Here is a 21,849-nt window from a genome sequence, read left to right as displayed (position 1 = left end):
AGAGAAAAGATGAAATCTGAAGGTAAGCCAGACAATAATATTAAAGAGGGTGCCGAAAGCTTTTCTTCCAGAGGTAGAAAGAGTAAAATTAAGGCAGAGTGGACATTAGAGTGCTGGAAATGACACTGGGGAGGTAGTAATGGGAAAAAAGGAATGGTGAACAAACTGAATAAGTATTTTGCCAGCGAGGGGGAGAAGTGAGTGTCATGCTTTCTGCTCCAACGCCCATACATCTGGGAATGTGGGAAGAAGCTGAATCATAGAACATAAAATAGTACAGCACAGTACAGGCCCTTCGGCCCACAATGTTGTGCCGACCCTCAAACCCTGCCTCCCATATAACCCCTCCACCTTAAATTCCTCCATATACCTGTCTAGAAGTCTTTTAAACTTCACTAGTGTATCTGCCTCCACCACTGACTGAGGCAGTGCATTCCACGCACCAACCACTCTCGAGTAAAAAACCTTCCTCTAATATCCCCTTGAACTTCCCACCCCTTACCCTATGCCCTGGGGAAGAGGCGCTGGCTATCCACTCTATCTATTCCTCTTAATATCTTGTACACCTCCATCATGTCTCCTCTCATCCTCCTTCTCTCCAAAGAGTAAAGCCCTATTTAAAATGTCTTTTGCATTTTTTTGAATCTATTCAATATACGTATACTGTAATTGATTTACAGTACTTGTTTATTATTATTTTTATTTTATTATTTTTTTCTCTTCTACATTATGTATTGTATTAAACTGCTGCTGCTAAGTTAACAAATTTCACACCACATGCCGGTGATAATAAACCTGATTCTGAAGTAAAAAAAAGATAGAAAACACAAGGGCAATGCAACCTTTTGTTTATTAAAAATAATTATAGACAATACTGGGATTCATCATTTTATTGAATAGTTTATCAGTTTGAACTCGTCAGTTTTATGGGGAAAAATAAGATATTGCTTAAAAAAATACATCAAATGAAATATTCAAACAAAATCATATTTTCACCCCAAATCTCTAAATGGTGCGGGATTAAAACAATAATTCAAAGTTATTTATACATATTCAATAATTAGAGATTCCAATACAAATCACACTTCATCCAGAAATCTCAAATTCAATCCAGTCACTTGCTGAAAATACTTATACACAATCTGACTCTGTAAAAACAAGGGAATTTTTAAAAAATAGCAAAATCCAAAAGTAATCACTCCTGAACAAAAGTGATTTAAAACCACATATATAACTCAAATTCCCTTACCCATGATTTTCCACATCCTTATATAGGCCAGTGTTGCAAATAAAACTAATCCAAAATCAAAACAAAATAAATACCATTAGCCTGCGCCCACTACAGGGTTGTTATAATTGCATGATGCACCCTCAGCTCCAATGAAATGATTGTTCCAAAGAGTCAGAACCCCTATTAGCAATTAGCAAACACACAATCTTGAAGTGATCAGCCAAGATTTGACCTCTGCTAGTCGCAAGCCACAAACTGCCACAAAATAAAGCAATACATAATTTACTCCCTTCGCTTTTACCACGCCCCCACTAATGTGACTCATTACCATAATAAACCCTGCAGCAGAAAATACGAAGCAGACAGAGAACAGACATGGCTCCTACACAAGTCCAAAGATCAAATCATCCACATTTTGGACCACTGAATTGAGCAAGGTTTAGTAACCAAGTCTAACGTGTTCTCACGAGCACATTTTGACTTCTGTTCCTAACGTGGAAGTATTTGGGAGTTTGATATATATTGGCACAATTTCATCTGATTATAAATACTTCTTGGTTGCACTTTGATTTGGTTATTGCTGAAATTGAAATCCATCTGCGCCTCCCATTATTTTTATACCAGAAAACACAAAGGCCCATCACCTTAACCAAAGGAAGAACAAAAACCAAGAGAAAATCGGCAGATGTTGGAAATCAAAGTAAAACACACAAAATGCTGGAAGAACTCAGCAGGCCAGGCAGCATCTATGGAAAAGTGTAAACATTTTGTGCTGAGATTCTTCATCAGGACTGGCAAAAGAGATGAGAAGTGCGAGTTAGAAGATTGGGAGAGAGGAGCAAGAAGCACAAGGTGATAGGTGAAACTGGGCGGAGGAGGGGTGAAATCAAGAGCTGGAGGTCGATTGGTGGAAGAGATAAAGGAGGAATCTGATAGGAAGGGATAGAAGGCCGTGGAAGAAAGGGAAGAGGGAGGAGCATCAGCAAGAGGCGATGGGCAGGTAAGGAGATAAGGTGAGAGAGGGAAATGGGGAATGGGGAAGGAGAGGGCAATGACTGGAAGTTCGAGAAATCAATGTTCATGTCATCGGATTGGAGACTATCCAGATGGAAGACAAGGTGTTACTCCTCCATCCTGACTGCAGCCTCATCATGGCAGTAGGACAGGCCATGGACTCCCAGGACTGTCAGAATGGGAATGGGAATTACTTCATTTATGCATTTATCATATTTTTAAGTGGTACACCTGCCCATACACCTCCTCTCTCTCCTCTATTCAGGGCCCAAACAGTCCTTCCAGGTGAGGCAACACTTCACCTGTGAGTCTGCTGGGATCATCTGTTGTGCTCCTGATGAGGCCTCCTCTACATTGGTCAGACCCGAGGTAAATTGGGAGGATGCTTCTTCAAGCACCTCCTCATCATTCATGACAAGTGGAACTTCCCAGTGGCCAAACAGTTTACTTCCCATTCCCATTCCCATGTCAATTTATGGCCTCCTTTTGCGCCAAGAAGAGGCCACCCTCAAGGTGGAGGAACAGCACCTCATATTCTGTCCGGGTACCCTCCAATCTGATGGCATGAATTTTGATTTCGCCTTCCGGTGAACAAAATTTCCCCCTCTTTCCTCTATTCCACACTCTGACCTTCTCACCTGCCTATTACTTCCCCCGGGATGCACCACCCTTCCCTTTCTCCTATTGTCCACTCTCCTCTCCTATCAAATTCTTTCTTCTCCAGTCCTTGACCTTTCCCACCCACCTGGATTCACCAATTACCTTCCAGCTAGTTGCCTTCCCCTCTTCCCACTTTTTCATTCTAGCTTTTCCCCCCTTCTCAGTCTTGATAAAGGGTCTCAGCCCAAAATCTCGACTGATTCTTTCCTATAGATGCTGCCTGACCTGCTGAGTTTTGTGTGTGTTATTTATAGTGCTGTTTAAGAAAACAAAGTATTGGAAATTAAGAGGAGTGAACAGCACGAGCTAACTGACAAGACTATAAAACAAAGGGGTAGAATTAGCCCACTTGGCACATTGAGTCTGTTTGTGGCTGATTGAAATGAAAAGTACACGCATTGAACTGAAACGTATACATGTAGTATTAACCAGTATTTCCATTCAACGTGATCAGTGAAAGTCAGGATATTTCCATAAAAAGAGAAGAGCTGCTAGATGACAACAAGGCAAGATAACATTGCTTACCTTTTACTTGCATTGAATTGCCATCTCGTAATAATGTTTCTATAGGTTCGCCTGCCAATCTCATAAATTTACACAAGTTTAAACCCATAGTGGTGAACAGCTTTTGAGAAAGGTTTCAATCAAAGGTTCCTGGAACAATTCACTACCTGCTGAAGCAAGCCATGATTCTCTAGTTAAAACCTGCTTAAATCGTGAGTGCCTTATGATGCTTCCAGACCTCGAATATTCAAATGAATTTGATGGTTAAAATGGTGTAGGCTAAACCATTTGGCATCATTGTGTATGATGGGCTTCCTTCAAGTAAATGCAATATTTCAAGTCTGCAAGACCCATAAACAGAAAGCCCAGTTATGTTTAAGGTACAGTGTTAGATTAATTACTAGGCTGATATTTTTGAATGAACAATAGGACATAGAAGAGTACAGCACAGGAATAGACATTTGGCCCACAATGTTATGCCGAACCAGCTAAAAAGCAAATCAAAACACCCAAACACTAATTCCTCCTACCTACACCATATCCATATCTTCCATCTTCCTTAGATCCAGGTGCCTATCCAAATGTCTCTTAAAAACTTCCTTTGCCTCTACTACCATACCGAGCAGCACATTCCAGGCATCCACCACTCTGAGTAAAAAAGCTTACCCCACACATACCCCTCGAACCTATCCCCTCACCTTGAATGCATGCCCTTTGGTATCTGACATTTCAACCCTGGGAAACGGATATTCTTTGTCCACTCTTTCTATCTTATCTCATAATCTTATAAACCTCCGTCAGATCTCCCCTTGGTCTCCACCGCTCCAGAGAAAACAACCCAGGTTTATCCAGCCTCTTGTGATAACACACGCCCTCTAATGTGGGCAGCATCCTGCTAAACCTCTTCTGCACCCTCTCCAAAGCCTCAACATCCTTCCTATAGTGGAGCAACCAGAAGTGTATACTACACTCCAAGTGTGGCCTAATCCGAGTTTTATAAAGTTGCGACATAACCTCTTGATTTTTGACCTCAATGCTCAACTCGACGGTGGTGTCTGAAAAGAGGATGCTGTCCAAGTTGCATGCCATCTTGGACAATGTCTCCCATCCACTACATAATGTACTGGGTGGGTACAGGAGTACATTCAGCCAGAGACTCATTCCACCAAGATGCAACACAGAGCGTCATAGGAAGTCATTCCTGCCTGTGGCCATCAAACTTTACAACTCCTCCCTTGCAGGGTCAGACACTCTGAGCCAATAGGCTGGTCCTGAACTTATTTCCATCTGGCATAATTTACATATTATTATTTACTTATGGTTTTATCTATATTCTATTCTTGGTTGGTGTAACTGTAACAAAACCCAATTTCCCTCAGGATCAATAAAGTATGTCTATCTATCTAACTAATAAAATACTTGACTCAGGAGTCTAACAATAACAACATGAGAGTGACAAACAAAATCCATTAAATGATTGAATTTCACTGGAAAAAAATTCAACTTTGAAGGATGGAATGCTTGTTTTTATTAGTCAAGGCACTGAGTTCAAAAGTCAAAAAGTTATGTTGCAACTTTATAGAACTCTGGCTCAGCCACATCTGGAGAAATGCATACAGTTCTAGTCGCCCCACTATAGGAAAGATGTTGAGACTTCGGAAAGGGTGCAAAAGAGGTTTTCCAGGATGCTGTCTGGTTTAGAGGGCATATACTATCACAAGAAGCTGGATAAACTTGGGTTGCTTTCACTAGGGCAGCAGAGGCTGAGGGGAGATCTGACAGAGGTTTATAAGATTAGGAGAGACAGAGATAGAGTGGACAGGGAGTGTCTGTTTCCCAAGGTAGAAATGTCTAATACCAGAGGGCAAGCATTAAAGGTGAGGGGCTACGTTCAAAGGGGATGTGAGGTGCAAGATTTTTTTTTTTTTACTCAGAGTTGTGAATGTGCTGCCTAGTATGGTAGTTGAAGCAAATATATTACATTTTTAAGAGACAGTTAGATAGGCACATGAATATGAGGAAGATGGAGGGATCTGAATGTTGTGTAGGTAGGAGGGATTCGTCTTGGGGGGGGTGGGGGTTGATTTACTTTTAGCTGGGTTGGTATAATATAGTGGGCTGAGGGGCCTGTTCCTACGCTGTACTGTTCTATGCTAATAAAGCAGGGGCCACAAATTCATTTGTTCATAATCAGGGAATCTAAAATAGAGTTTCACCTCAAGAGATGTCATTGATCAGAGTCCTGAAAATGGGAATTATCAGCTCCAAAATGTGCTGAGATTAATTTGCATTTACAGTATAAGCTTAGCCATTCCAGAGTCATAATTCAGTCCAGTGGAAATTCTCATAGCAAGACTGCAGGCGTTTTACTTTTTTTCTCTGTGGAAAACAGTAAGCTATCTAACAGTTATGTAGAACCAGAACACAAATAGTATGTTACTTAATCAGATTACACCTTCTGATGAAGGGCCTGGGCCTGAAATATTGATGGCTGCCTGACCTGTGGGGTTCCTCCAGTATTTCGTGTGTAATACAAATTACGCTGTGTTTTGTAGACTGATGATAACAGGAGCCACTAAATTGTCCCCATTTTTCATTGCTTTCTCTGCAGATGTCTTCCTCGTATTTGTTTTAAATGACCAGTATTCTAATTAACCTGATTATCCAAAAAGGCTTTTTCTACTTTTTTCAATTTTTGCAGCTCGGCTTGAAGTTCCCAATATTTCAGATAAACCCACAACAACCTGCCATTCTTTCTTTTGTCTGTGTTTTGTACATTTGCACAGTGTGTTTCATAGTTAAAGATATATTTCAAATCATTTTCGATGCCCAACTCTCTAGCAATTGGATTGGCAGCAGCTTTACTTAGCATCTTCCTCTCTAATTCAAGTCTTTCTTGTTTCGGACTAAAGAGACTGCAGAAAAGATTTTGCCTGTTGACCAGGGAATTTTCATATTCTATTATGAGTGCCCTAGCTCGAGCTTCCCACTCTCCTTCTTTCCGCACCAGATCCCGATACAGAACCCCGGCTACTCCTGACCGTAGCAGGGAGCGCTTTTCCCCCTCTATATTTTTACGCTCTTGTTCCAACTGCCGGCGTTCTTCAACTAGCCGATGGCTCTGTGCAGAAAGTGCTTCACGATAACTTTGGACTTTGCTTCTGAGTTTCTCCTGCTCCAGCTCACAGCGTGCAAGTGAACGTCGATTCTGAACAATGATGTCTTCATACATCAATTTCAGATTTTTCTCTGTAGTTTCTATCGTGTTCTTACATGCTGTTTTCACTTCTTCTATTTCTTTCTGGGATTCTCTTGACCAGATCCATCCTTAAAAAAAATTAAAGCGGCTTTCAATTGCAACTAGATTCATTTCTAGGGAGCAAATATAACTTTCCAAGATAAAATTTTATGGTGTTACAGGAAAGATACTGGCATGGGTAAAGGAATGGCTGACAGGTAAGAAGCAGTGAGTAGGAATAAAGTTTTCTGGTTGGCTGCCAGTGATTACTGGTGTTCCTCAGGGGTCAGTAGTGGAACTGCTACTTTTCATATTGATGGTGAAAGATTTGGATAATGAAACTGATGGCTTTGTGGCAAAATTTATGGATGATACAAAGATAGGTGGAGGGATAGGTAGTGCTGAGGAAGCAATGCCATTGCAGCAGGACTTAGACAAATTGGAAGAATGGGCAAAAAAGTGGCAGATGGAATCCAGTGTTGGGAAATGTATGACAATGTATTTTGGTAAAAGGAACAATAGTGTGGACTATTACCTAAATGGGAGAAGGTTCAAACATCAGAGGTGCAGAGGGACCTCGGAGTCCTCATGCAAGACTCCCAGAAGGTTAATTTACAGGTTGAGTCTGTGGTAAAGAAGGCAAATGCAATGTTGGCATTTATTTCAAATGGAATAGAATATAAAAACAAGGAGATAATGCTGAAGCTTTATAAAACACTAGTCAGGTTGCACTTGGAGTACTGTCAACAGTTTTAGGCCCCATATCTCAGAACGGATGTGTTGTCATTGGACAGAGTCCAGAGGAGGTTCATGAGGATGATTCCGAGAATGAAGGGGTTAACACATGATCGTTTGGCAGCTTTGGGCCTGTATTCACTAGAATTTAGAAGAATGCGGGGGGTGGGGTGGGGGGAATCTCATTGAATCCTACTGAATGTTGAAAGGACTAGACAGGGTGGATATGGAGAGGATGTTTCCTGTGGTAGGGGTATCCAGAACTAGCGAGCACAGCGTCAAAACTGAGGGGCAACCCTTTAGAACAGAGGTAAGAAGGACATTTTTATTAATCAGAGGGTAGTTCTGCCACAGATTGCGGTGGAGGGCAAGTCCATGGGTATATTTAAGGTGGAACTTGATAGGTTCCTGATTGGGCAGGGCATCAAAGAATATGGCAAAAAGGCAGGTGTATGGGATTGAGTGGATCCGGGATCAGCCATAATTGAATGGCGGAGCAGACTCAATGGGCTGAATGCGAGAAGATCTGCAGATGCTGGAAATCCAAAGCAACACACACAAAATGCTGGAGGAACTCAGCAGGCCAGGCAGCATCTATGGAAATATATAAACAGTTGACTGAGGACTGAGAGGGCAGGGACGAGATGCCTGAATTAGAAGGTGGGGCAGGGGAGAGAGGCTGGCTGGAAGGAAACTAGGTGGGGGTCCCCTTCCCCTTCCCCTTTTGTCCACACCCCTCTTCTCCAGCCCTTAATCTTTCCCACCTGGCTTCACCTAGCCTCTTTCCCCTCCCTCCAGCTTCTAATTCAGGCATCTTGCCCTATTCCTCTCAGTCCTCAGTCGACTGTTTACTCTTCTTCATTAAGAACACAAGAAATAGGAGCAGGAGTCGGCCATCTGACCCATCGAGCCTGCTCCGCCATTCAATAAGAACATGGCTGATCTGGCCATGGACTCATCTCTACCTACCTGCCTTTTCCCCATAACCTTTAATTCCCCTACTATGCAAAAATCTATCCAACCTTGTTTTAAATATATCTACTGAGGTAACCTCCACTGCTTCATTAAGCAGAGAATTCCACAGATTCACCACTCTTTTGGAAAAGCAGTTCCTCCTCATCTCCATCCTAAACCTACTCTCCTGAATCTTGAGGCTATGTCCCCTAGTTCTAGTCTCACCTACCAGAGGAAATAACTTTCCTGCCTCTATCTATCTATCCCTCCTGAATTCCAATGAGTACAGTCCCAGACGACTCAATCTTTCCTCATAGTCTAATCCCCCCATCTCTGGAATCAACTTGGTGAACCTCCTCTGCACCAACTCCAAAGCCAGTATATCCTTCCTCAAGTAAGCAAACCAGAACTGCACACAGACTCCAAGTGCAGCCCCACCAATACCCTGTTCTGCAGCCGTGACACTATCTCTGATCAACAGTGCCACGCCCCCCACCTCTTTTGCCTCCCTCCCTGTCCTTTCTGAAATATCTAAAGCCTGGCACTTGAAGTAGCCAATCCTGCCCCTGCATGATCTAAGTCTCTGTAATGGCCACAATATCATAGCTCCAAGTACTGATCTGCACTCTAAGCTCATCTGCTTTGTTCAGAATACTCCTTGCATTAAAATACATATCTCAACCCACTGGTCTGAACACGTCCCTTCTCTATCACCTGCCTATCTTTCCTCTGGCACTGTCTCCAAGCTTTCTCTATTTGTGAACCAACCGCTCCTTCCTCCGTCACTCAGTTCGGTTCCCACCCCCAAGCAATTCTAATGGTCTTTGCAAACCTCCCCGCCAGGACAGTGGTCCCCCTGGGATTCAAGTGCAACCTGTCCTTTTTCTACAGGTCCCACCTGCCCCAGAGGTCCCAATGATCCAGAAATCTGAATCCCTGCCCCCTGCTCCAAACCCTCAGCCAAATCTAGCTTCCTTTTCTTTTTTGCTCGCTTAGTGGTTCTTCAATACTCTTGGCGACTTTGTATGCACAAGCTTTTAGTTTGATGCCCTCTTTCATTATCCAAGGCTGGCTCTCCCTATTCTTCATCCTTACTTTTAATTGGAATACACTGTGAAAAATCTCTTTGAAAGCCGTCCACTGTTCCTCAACCGTCCCACCATATAGTTCCCAAATATAGCAGCCAAATTCTCCCTCATCCCATTGTAGTCTCCATCGTCCTGCATAAACGATGGTGCTGCCTGATCTGCTGAGTTTTCATAGATCTGCTTTCATTGATGCTGCCTGATCTGCTGAGTTCCTCCAGCATTTTGTGTGAGTTGCTCAAGATTTTCAGCATCAGGGATTATAAAATGAAGGGAGTTAAAATATCTTTTTAAAAACTGCCGCTGGCTGAAGAATCCAAAAGTTTATTTTGCATTTCTGCATAATTGTTTTTATACTACTGAAGAAGACCAAATCTACTCTAAATATTGTGGTACAACCAGGAAACAATTCTAATACAAATCAACACACTTACGGAAGGCAGCAAGAGCCAACATAGGAACTAGTAGAGCGTAATTCCATTTGCTTCCACCGCCTTCTCCATCTCTGCGATTGGGTAAGATATTCCAATTCTCTCCTGGTGCATTCAGATTATTCATGGGGTCTCAGTTTGCTGCTGATAACAACGATACCTGGATTTGGGCAGGAAAAATAAAGCAAATGTTTCTCCAAAAATGATAAACAGATAGAACTGCAGTGGCTTGTATCATTAAAAACAGTCCTTGCAACTCCCCAGTCAATGATATGCTTCAAGCACAATACCACTGACATTTCAAATCCTGGCAATGGTGACTGAAGTGGAAGATAATGGAACCAAAAGATTAACATGATCAACAAGTTCCACTTTGAAGAAGCTGATGACCTAATTGCTTTTAACATTGCCCCTCTTGTTTCAAACAAACGCACTTTAAAAATTAACTTGTACTATATGAAGCTCGTGCCATAAACTGAGCTGGAATGAATATTTTTTTTGACATGCCACAGGTCACATGCCATACTCTGCCCTTCTTCATAAAACTTTTAGAAACCTGCTTTTCAGAATCAGGTTTAATATCACTGGCATATGTCGTGAAATCTATTAACTTTGTGGCAGCAGTATAACACAATAGATGATAATAGAGGGGAAAAAAATGTAAATTACGGTATACAGTCGGCCCTCCTTATCCACGAGTTCCGCATGCGCAAATTCAACCAATCGCGAATCGAGAAAACCCGGAAGTGCTCTTCCAGCACTTGCTGTTCGAGCATGTACAAACTTTTTTTTCTCGTCATTATTCCCTAAACATTGCAGTATAACTATTTTACATAGCATTTACATTGTATTAGGTATTATAAGTAACCTAGAGATGATTTAAAGTATACAGGAGGATGTGCGTAGGTTATCGTGGATCGGGATCGAAAAAAAACCGTTAGTTCTCTTACTAAGTAAGTCGGAACAGGTACATCCGGTATTATTTAGCGTCAGTTAGTCAAACATTTGTCTTAGTATATAGTATATATTTTACCTTTCTATGCATATAAAATACTTAAGAAATGTATGTTTCAGCGCCGGGCTTGGGAACGGAAGTTCCTGATTTCGATCCAGTGACAGACCGCTCTCCATTGTGCCGGATTGATATGGAGGATCAAAAACCCAAAACCCAATAATTAAACCATTGCATTGCTTAGTAATAATTGTAGCTTTAATTGGGCAGGGCCTTTCTCATTTTATCCTTTGAAATTGTTCCGATCATTGACCGACTGTAGCCTAACACGTTTCCAATGACCGATGGCGTTTCACCTCTTTCTGATCACTTTATTTTCAATCGTGATCGTGATTATTTTCGTGAACAGAAACACTGCGGATTCAGAGCTCCGCCGCCGGGTCCTAATGCCCACCGCACTGAGACAGGTTGAATAAGGGACTTGAGCATCCGCGTGTTTTGGTATCCGCGAGGGGTCCCGGAAGCTATCCCTCGCGGATAAGGAGGGCTGACTGTATATACATACACACACAGTTGCACAAAACGTTTGTGACCCCTTTGAAGTTACTTGGTTTTCTGCACTAACTACTCATAGAATGTGGTCTGATCTTCATCCAAGTCACAATAATAGACAACCGCACTCTGCCTAAACTAAAAACACACAAACAATTGTACTTCTTTTCGTCAATATTGGGTACACCATTTAAATAACCACAGTCTAGGTTCAAAAAAACTATGTAAACCTCTGGGGTAATTCATTCTACTAAAGACCAACGACGGGACCTGAGATCATGAATAACTCCATCTCAAAGCAGTGAGGAAGATTGAAGCATCGAGATGAAGGCGTTCGGACCCGGTCAGCAATTGCTCCCAACGGGGCCAGAGGGTCAGCGATCACTCCCAATGGGGCCAGAGGGTCAGTGTTCACTCCCAACGGGGCCAGAGGGTCGGTGATCGCTCCCAACAGAGGCCACCATTCGGACCAGGCATGAGTTCTGAGTCACGACTGTTCGATGTTCTGAAATTTATGTGATCAGACTGTACTTTACATTGGTCTCCTTCAGCTTCTGGTGTTTTGTTTCTTTTGGCCGATTGGTGGATGGGTGATCTGTAAGCTCTTTGTGGGTGGGTGGGGGGGCATAGGGGATTTTGGTGCAACTGTCATTTTTCCTTTTTGTGAGTGAGGGGGTTGGTCGCTGCTTTTTTCTCTGTGGGGGAGGCGTTGAGGATGTGTTGCTATTGTCACTGACTTATCCTCTGCAAATGAGGGAGTGGGTGATTGTTATTATCACTGTCTTTTTTTCTGCGAGTGAGGGGGTCAGCGATTGTCTTGTTGCTTTTTTTTCCTGTAGAGGGTGTTAGGGATTGTTATTGTTGCTCTTTTTCTGTGGGGAGAGGGTGGGGGATTCTGGTGTCTGTGAGTCTTGTTTCTTTTAATTTTTCAAGTGTATTTCACGGCTACCTGGAGAAGACAGATATCAGAGTTGTATTGTACATGTATACTTTGACAATGAAATGAACCTTTGAACCTTAAACTTCCTCGAAACTCTCCAAGATTGGTTACACATGACCTACCACACACAAAGCCCTGCTGACTATCCTTAATCAGTCCATGTCTATCCAAATACTTATATATCCAGTCCCTTAGAACACATTTCCAGTAAATTTCCCACAACTGATGGCACTCACTGGCCTATAATATCTTGGTTTCTGTTTAGAGCCTTTTTTAAACAGCACAACAACACTGGCTGTCCTCCAGTCTTCTGGAACCTCTCTTGTTGCTGAGGGTCCTTTAAATATCTCTGCCAGGGCCCCAGCAATTTCTGCACTTGCCTCCCGCAGGGTCCGAGGGAACACCTTGTCAAGTTCCAGGGATTTATCTACCCTGATTTATCCCAGGATAGCAAACACCTCCACTGTAATCTATACAGGGTCCATGGAGTTGTTGCTGTTTTGCCTCACTTCTATAGACTGTATTCATCTCCCGAATAAATACAGATACAAGAATGTGCATGGTAGGTCATGTTTGACCAATCTATTGGAGTCTTTCGAGGAGGTTACCAGGAAAGTGGATGAAGGGAAGGCAGTAGATATTGTCTATATGGACTTCAGTAAGGACTTTGACAAGGTCCCGCATGGGAGGTTAGTTAGGAAAATTCAGCCGCTAGGTACACATGGAGAGGTGGTAAATTGGATTAGACATTGGCTCAATGGATGAAGCCAAAGAGTGGTAGTAGAGGATTACTTCTCAGAGTGGAGGCCTGTGACTAGTGGTGTGCCACAGGGATCAGTGCTGGGTCCATTGTTATTTGTCATCTATATCAATGATCTGGATGATAATGTAGTAAACTGGATCAGCAAATTTGCTGATGATACAAAGATTGGAGATGTAGTGGACAGTGAGGAAGGTTTTCAAAGCTTGCAGAGGGATTTGGACCAGCTGGAAAAATGGGCTGAAAAATGGCAGATTAAATACAGACAAGTGTGAGGTATTGCACTTTGGAAGGACAAACCAAGGTAGAACATACAGGGTAAATGGTAAGGCACTGAGAAGTGCAGTAGAACAGAGGGATCTGGGAATACAGATACAAAATTCCCTAAAAGTGGCGTCACAGGTAGATAGGGTCGTAAAGAGAGCTTTTGGTACATTGGCCTTTATTAATCGAAGTATTGAGTATAAGAGCTGGAATGTTATGATGAGGTTGTATAAGGTATTGGTGAGGCTGAATCTGGAGTATTGTGTTCAGTTTTGGTCACCAAATTACAGGAAGGATATAAATAATGTTGAAAGAGTGCAGAGAAGGTTTACAAGGATGTTGCCGGGACTTGAGAAACTCAGTTACAGAGAAAGGTTGAATCGGTTGGGACTTTATTCCCTGGAGCGTAGGAGAATGAGGGGAGATTTGATAGAGGTATATAAAATTATGATGGGTATAGATAGAGTGAATGCAAGCAGGCTTTTTCCACTGAGGCAAGAGGAGAAAAAAAAACAGAGGACATAGGTTAAGGGTGAAGGGGAAAAGTTTAAAGGGAACATTAGGGGAGGCTTCTTCACACAGAGAGTGGTGGGAGTGTGGAATGAGCTGCCAAACAAGGTGGTAAATGCGGGTTCTTTTTTAACATTTAAGAATAAATTGGACAGATACATGGATGGGAGGAGTATGGAGGGATATGGTCTGTGTGCAGGTCAGTGGGACTAGGCAGAAAATGGTTCGGCACAGCCAAGAAGGGCCAAAAGGCCTGTTTCTGTGCTGTAGTTTTTCTATGGTTTCTATTGCATTTAAGGTCTCCTCCATCTGCTTTGGCTCCGCACATGGATTACCATTCTGGTCTTCCAGAGGACCAACTTTGTCCCTTGCAATCCTTTTGCTCTTAACATACCTGTAAAATCCCTTAGGATGCCCCTTCACCTTGTTTACTAGAGCAACTTCATGCCTTCTTTTACCCTTCCTGACTTCTTTCTTGTCTTTACTCGCATTTCTTGTACTCCGTAAGTACCTTAATTGTTCCTGCTTGCCCAGACCTGCTATGCACCTCCTTTTTTCTTCTTTTATGAAAACAGGTTGAGTGAACTCAGCCTTTTCTCCTTGGAGCGACGGAGGATGAGAGGTGACCTGATAGAGGTGTATAAGATGATGAGAGGCATTGATCATGTGGATAGTCAGAGGCTTTTTCCCAGGGCTGAAATGGCTGCCACAAGAAGACACAGGTTTAAGGTGCTGGGGAGTAGGTACAGAGATGTCAGATTTAAGTTTTTTACACAGCGAGTGGTGAGTGCGTGGAATGGGCTGCTGGCAACGGTGGTGGAGGCGGATATGATAGGGTCTTTTAAGAGTCCTTTGGATAGGTACATGAAGCTTAGAAAATAGAGGGCTATGGGGAAGCGTAGTAATTTCTAAGGTAAGGGCATGTTCGGCACAACTTTGTGGGCCGAAGGGCCTGTATTGTGCTGTAGGTTTTCTATGACTGTTGGGTGGTCTGTAACATAGCCCCACTAACGTGGTCATACCTTTCTTATTTCTCAGTTCCACCTATAACACCTCACTAGTCAAGTTGTCCAGTCTGTCCTGACGGAGAACTGCCGTGACGGTTCCCTGACCCCTCCTCCTTTAATCCCTCCCACCTCATCACATCTAAAACAACAGAACCCTGCTCCTCCTGCAGCTAAGTCTCATTAATGACTACAATGTCATAACTCCAGGAGCTGATCCATGCCCTGAGCTCAGCTACCGTTCCGGGCACAACACTCAGCCTTTTGATTCCTGAACTTGTCTGAGGGTTTACCAACGTCTGCCTGCACAACCCCTCCACCAACTGTTCTGGCACTCTGGTTCCCATCCCACTGCAACTCTAAGGATGCTGAGGACTTGATCTGAGACGTCCTGAGTCTTGGCAAAATACCATGCAGGAATCTTGTTCTTGTTCACAGACCCTCCTGTCCATTCCCCTAATGAATCTCCTATCACCACAGCGTGCTTCTTCTTCCCCCTTCCCTTCTGAATCACAGAGGCAGGCTCAGTGCCAAAGACCCAACCACTGTGGCTTTCAATCCCCCCACCCACCAACATTATCCAAAGTGATATATCTGTTGTTGAGGGGGGTGGCCACTGGCTCCTTTACCCCTTTCCCCTTCCTGACTGTCCCCCAGTTTCCTGTATCCTGCACCATGGGTGTAATTATCTCTCTATATGCCTTATCCATCACCCCTCCAAGCCTCCTGAATGATCTGGAGTTCATCCAGTTCCAGCTCCAATTCCTTAATACAAATTGTTAGAAGCTGCAACTGGATGCACTTCTCGCAGTTGTAGTCGTCAGGGACACTGGAGATCTCCCTGCCTTCTCACATCCCTCAAGAAGAGCATTCAGCTCCTCTGTATGACACCTCTACTGTCCTAGCTGAGCAGATATAAAGACAGGAAGGAGAAAAAAAACTCAACCTAGGGCTTTTCTTTTCTTTGCTTTCTCTGACTGACCCATCTCTGAGCTGAAGCCTCGGAGAGCTAAAGCCTCAAGAACACCACTCTGACTCCGTCTACTCAGACTAGGTCAGACAATGGACCTGAGTGAAATACCCTCCTCTCAAGCTTCCAATGTCCGGATTGGTCACTGGTCAAAGCTCTATTATATAGAGGAATTTAACACATTAAAATACCCAATGATGACTTATCAATGACTTATTGTGTACAGTTCTAGTCACCGAATTATAGGAAAGATGTCAGTAAAATTGAGAGAGTACAGAGGAGGTTTACTAAAATATTGCCTGGGTTTCATCTCCTAAGTTACAGAGAAAGGTTGAACAAGTTAGGTCTATTCTTTGGAGCGTAGAAGGCTGAGGGGGGACCTGATGGAGGTGTTTAAGATTATGAGGGGGATTGACAGAGTTGATGTGGATAGGCTTTTTCCATTGAGAATGGGGGAAATTCAAACAAGAGGACATGAGTTGAGAGTTAAAGGGCAAAAGTTTAGAGACAACGTGAGGGGGAACTTCTTTACTCAGAGAGTGGTAGCTGTGTGGAACGAGCTTCCAGCAGAAGTGGTTGAGGCAGATTCGACATTGTCATTTAAAGTTAAATTGGACAGCTATGTGGACAGGAACGGAATGGAGGGTTATGGGCTGAGTGCAGGTCGGTGGGACTAGGTGAGAGTAAGAGTTCAGCACGGACTAGAAGGACCGAGATGGTCTGTTTCCCTGCTGTAATTGTTATATGGTTATATGTTATATGGTTATCAAGCAGAATATGATAATGATTTGTAACAGGAGATACAAAGAGAGTTCATGGAAAACTTGGTTTTCATTTCAATAAAGGAGAAAAAGGCAGAGAGATTTAGGAAATAAATACCAGAACTAAAGACTTTGCTAGCTAAAGATACAATTGACGTGGTGGAGAAATTAATTTGGAGACAAGAACCACGATTACAACATTGCAGCTGCATGATGGTTAAAGGGACGAGATTACAGAGTTTGAAAGGAACAAGGAAATTGAAGAATATGAAAACTAGACTGTATATCGAACAAACTCTTCTTGGGCTTCCAGCAAAGCACAGGTATTGATTTTAACTGATGTTTCAAAGACAAACTCTGCCTTGTTCATCTTTACCTGGACCTGACTGGAAGCCTGAGAAGAGTTTATTTGTCATAAGCACTGGATTCTTTCCCAAGACTGTATATTTTAGCATTGAAGTTTTGCTTACCTGTGAGCTGACTATAGGTCATTCAGCACAGGGCTATGGTGACAGGATGAGGCTTTCCTTTTCAGGTGTAATGCCCTGGTTCATATTTTTACTGTTAGGCTGTATGTATTTCATTTAGCAGTTCTGTAAGAGCAGTCTGCTCTATTTTCAGCTTGTTTATTGTTGAAGATAAGAGATGAGGAGAAATGTGTGCCATCCAATTAGGATGGCCGAATTAAGGGGAGGCTTTTCTGGTGAGGGACACTAAGGTTGGAATTGGGGCTTCGGATTCAACAGGAAATGAAGAGGGAAGACACAGGAGAGAAGAGGTTGTACAATTCGACCTGGAGTAGGACCATGGTTCGACGAAGCCAGGGGTGAAATCAATTGAGGATTGGTGACTATGGAGAAACTTTGACCTCCAACTTGTGCACATTTGAGTGTTTCATTAAAATGGGCCTTTTTCTTTTTTTTTGCTCTTTCCTTTACTAACCCTTTAGTCAGATTAAGATTCATAAATATCATCTTCTAATTGTACGCAGTGTACTATTTGTTATTTCGTTGCATCGATTTGTAACAGGGTAGCAAATTACACAGCATCGACACAAACAGGGGTTTGGGGTGGGAGAGAGCCTCAATCTCATGAATTTGGCGGGGCCGGAGGTTGTTTTTCCCAGACTTACACAGCCAAGGAAACCAGGGGATTTCACAGAACTTCAGAGATGTCCTCCTTATTCAAAGAACTGGGTTTCTCTTCCTCCATCATTGATACTACACATATCTGCATCTCCTCCATTTCTCAGATATCCACACTCATCGCATCTTTCCACCGCCTTAACAGGGATAGAGTTCTTCTTGTCCTTACCAACCACCCCATGAGCCTTCACATCTAATACATCATTCTCCACAACTTCCGCCATCTCCAAAGGGATCCGACCACCAAACACATCTTTACCTCCCCCCACTCTCCACTTTCGCAGGGACTGCTCCCTTGTGATTCCCTTGTCCATTCATCCCTCCCCACTAATCTCCCTCCTGCCACTTACCCATGCAAGAGGCCAAAGTGCTACACCTGCCCATTCACCTCTCCCTTACCTATATTCAGTGCCCCAAACAGGTGAGACAACTTCACCTCTGAATCTGTTGGGGTCATCCTTTGTACCCAGTGTTCCTCATACAGCCTCCTCTGCATGGATGAGACCAGTCGTAAACTGGGGGACCGCTCTGTCAAGCACCTCCGCTCCACCTGCCAGAAACAGAATTTCCTGCTGGCCAATCATTTTAGTTCCAATTCCAACATGTCAGTACATGGCCTCCTCTTGTGTCACAATCAGACCACTGTCAGGGAGGAGCACCACCTGATATTTTGTCTGGGTAGCCCCCAGTTTGAGGATAAGAACTATAATTTCTCCTTCTGGTAATTTCTTCCCTCCCCTTCTCTCTTTCTCTATTTCTCTGACCTTTTACATCATCTCACCTGCCTATCACCTCCACCTCCTCCTTCTCTACCTCTTATGGTCCACTTCTCTCTCCAATCAGATTCCTTCTTCTCCCATCCTTTACCTTTCTTGGCATTCTTCCCCTTCCTTTCAGTCCTGAAGAAGGGTCTCAGCCTGAAACATCGACTATTTATTAATTTCCATAGATGCTGCCTGACCTGCTGAGTTTTTCCAGCATTTTGTATATGTTGCTTTGGATTTCCAGTATCTGCAGAACCTCTTGTGTAGGTGATAGGTGAAATCAGAAGGGTGGGGATGGGTGATGAAGAAAGAAGCTGGGAGGTGAGAGGTGGAAAGTTAAAAGGCTGAAAAAGGAACCTGATGGAGGAGTGTGGAACATGGGAGAAAGGGAAGGAGGAGGGGCACCAGAGCGAGGTGTGAGGTGACAGGTAGGTGAGGAGAAGAGGTGAAGGGGGAACCAGAATGGGGAATAGAAGATAAAAGGAGTGGGGAGGGCAGAAATTACCAGAAGTTAAGAGAAATCGATGTTCTCTGTGCTCACATTCGATAACCAAAATGGAGAGGTTTATTTGGATAATATAAAATTGGAGCATGCCACTGCACTGTGTAACCAAAAAGGCACAAACTAGAAAAATATGCAACTGTTTTAGCACTGAAGGACCACTGGAATAATTATCGTGTTAATATTCAAATTCAGAGAATAAGAAGTTAAGCTGCCACTTGCTAAATTACTCCTGTGTCTATTTGATACAAATAGTATCTTGCTTTTGATTATTATTGCACATTAATGATGTAGCTCATGCTCTCCTCTCACTGCTGCCATCAGGAAAGTGGTACAGGAGTCTCAGGACTCACACCGCATGGTTCAAGAACAGTTACTACTGCTCAACCACCAGGTTCCTAAACGAAAGGGGATAACTTCACTCGCCTCATCATTGTAATGTTCCCACAGCCTATGGATTCATTTTCAAAGACCAGACCATGTCATGATGCAACCAGTCAGGATACTCTCTGCCGTGCATCTATAGAAGTTTGTCAAAGTTTTAGATGTCATGCTGAATCTCTGCAAACTTCCAAGAAAGTAGAAGCACTGCACTGCCTTATCTGAAATGGCATTTAGATGCTCAACCCATGACAGATCCTCTGAAATGATAACGCCAAGGAATTTAAAGTCACTCACCCTGTCACTCCCTCCTCCTGTACTCAATAATCAAATCACTGGTTCTGCCAATGTTTTTGTGGTACTATTCAATCCTCCTCCTGTATGCTGATTCGTCACCACCTTTGATTCAGCCAACAACAGTGGTGTCACCAGCAAACTTATATATGGAGCTGTACTTAGCTTCACAGTCATAAGTATAAAGCGAATAGATCAGGTTGGAGGCTATGCAGATGGAATATGAGGTGTTGCTCCTCCAATCTGAGAGTGGCCTCATTGTGGCAGTAAAGGAGGTCGTGGACAAACATGTCGGAATGGGAAATAGAATTAAAAGTGTAAACTGCATGTATTTCACTAGTGGTTATTAGAACACTAGAGCACAGAAGCAGGCCCCTCAGCACATCCAGACTGTGCAAAACCATTATTCTGGCTAGTCCCATTGACCTGCAATAGAACCCTAACCCTCCACAGACCTTCCATCCATGTAGCTATCTGACCTTCTCTTAAATGTCACAATCAAATTTGCAGCCACCACTTTTGCCGGCAGCTTGTTTATATTTGCAGAGTTTGCCTTCTGTACTCTTTCACTGATCTTGTTATACTTGCTATCTTATAGATTTATTGAGTATGCCTGCAGGAAATGAATCTCAGGTTTGCATATGGTGTCATACATGTACTTTGATAATAAGATTACTAACTAAATGTGTGTGAAAATGGCCTATTAGCTTAATATATAAGACATTGAGTATGCCTACCAGCATAAATACATATAAATCTTTCATCTGCAGTATCATTCTAGGCCAGCACACCTTTTGAATGATTAAAAAATCTGGAGTTATCCAGATATGTTTCATAATGACCAGAATATCCACAAAATGAGTTATCTGTCTCAGGCTGACATTTATTTTGAAAGCTGATTAGAGGTCACATTAGATACAGCTTTCGAAAGCCTTATTTCTGTGCATCCTGAGCAGTGGGATGCCACTCGCCTAGTTCAAATCCCTTGTGCCTGTAATATTTGTGTGACTAAATGACAAGCTCTGAATCACTCTTATTGAGAACACTGAAAAATCTACAAGGGTTTAATATCTTTCCATTATTACGAGGATCCAAGCGCAGACTGAAGAAGACAACTGTGCAAATGCAAATACAAATATAAATAGTAACAGATAACAAGAAGATGAGATTTATTGGATTCTGCAGATGTTGTAAATCCAAAGTAACACACATAAAATGCTGGAGGAACTCAGCAGGCTAGGCAGCATCCATGCAAAGGCACGAGAAAGAATAAGACAAGAGAACCTCATAGAGAGATCAGAAGTGGAAAGGGTGAGCAATTTCAAATTCCTGGGTGTCAATATCTCTGCGGATCTAACCTGGACTCAACATATCAATACAGCCTCAAAGAAGGTATGACAGCAGCTATATTTCATTAGGAGTTTGAGAAGATTCGGTATGTCACCAAAACACTCGCAAGTGTCTGTTTGGGACTATTCTAACTGGCTGCATCACCGTCTGGCTTGGTGGGGTGGGGGGGGGGGGGAGGTTACCACACAGGATCGAAATAAACTGCAGGGAGTTGTAAACTTAGTCAGCTCCATCATGGGCACCAGCCTCCGTAGTATCCAGGACATCGTCAAGGAGCGATGCCTCAAAAAGGCGGCATCCATCACTAAGGACCCCCATGCCCTCCTCTCATTGCTACCATCGGGAAGGAGGCACACAAGCGTGAAAGCGCACACACAGTGATTCAAGAACAGCTCCTTCCCCTCCCCTCCCCTCTGCCATTACGAATTGCAATGTACTGCTGCCGCAGACACATGCCGGTGAATTAAACCTGACTCTGAGACAGGTCGACATTTCGGACCAAGACCCTTCAAAAGGACTCATAATAATTTATTAGAAGTATTATATCATCATTATATTATACAATAATTTACAGAATAGTAATTGGAAATTTCTACCACCTTCCATGGCATTCTATTAAAAATTATGGCAGGCGGAAGTCCTGATGAAGGGTCCCGGCCGTTTATTTCCCTCCAAAGACGAGGCCGACAGCACTTTGTGTGCGTTGCCCTTCAGTCACCTTTTCCCATTAAAAATAAACACCATTCCTTACTGGTTCCGATCCCGCTGTCGCCACTCTCCGGCCGATGGTAACCGAACAGCCGCCACTCTCCGGCCTGACCCCTGACCCGCGCCGTGACGTCAGCCGC

At 43.1% G+C, this 21,849-nt stretch overlaps 1 protein-coding gene across 3 annotated transcripts; it reads right to left on the bottom strand.

Annotated features, from left to right (window-relative positions):
- Positions 1-846: 846 nt before the first annotated feature.
- On the bottom strand, positions 847-21,841 carry LOC140194802 (coiled-coil domain-containing protein 127-like). Of its 3 annotated transcripts, none has more exons than XM_072252087.1 (3): positions 21,753-21,841; positions 9,856-10,012; positions 847-6,736 (listed from the first exon to the last, which is right to left on the bottom strand). In XM_072252087.1, exons 2-3 carry the CDS (start codon positions 9,977-9,979, stop codon positions 6,057-6,059), a joined length of 804 nt encoding a protein of 267 aa, XP_072108188.1. In that variant the 5' UTR covers positions 9,980-10,012; positions 21,753-21,841; the 3' UTR covers positions 847-6,056. The 3 variants fall into 3 exon arrangements, with proteins under 3 accessions (XP_072108188.1, XP_072108201.1, XP_072108194.1); XM_072252100.1 differs by lacking the exon at positions 21,753-21,841 and adding an exon at positions 21,720-21,750; XM_072252093.1 differs by lacking the exon at positions 21,753-21,841 and adding an exon at positions 14,342-14,424.
- Between the last annotated feature and the right edge of the window lie 8 nt (positions 21,842-21,849).

This window comes from Mobula birostris, chromosome 1, assembly GCF_030028105.1.
Source record: "Mobula birostris isolate sMobBir1 chromosome 1, sMobBir1.hap1, whole genome shotgun sequence".
NCBI lineage: Eukaryota > Metazoa > Chordata > Chondrichthyes > Myliobatiformes > Myliobatidae > Mobula > Mobula birostris.
The sequence above is the reverse complement of the archived record's forward strand: the minus strand, read 5'-3'. Positions and strand labels throughout refer to the sequence as shown.

Coding starts and splice junctions, on each gene's coding strand:
- LOC140194802 (XM_072252087.1), bottom strand. CDS start 9,979: ATGAATAATCTGAATGCACCAGGAGAGAATTGGAATATCTTACCCAAT. Junction 6,737..9,855: donor GTTGGCTCTTGCTGCCTTCC/GTAAGTGTGTTG, acceptor ATTTTTTTTAAG/GATGGATCTGGTCAAGAGAA.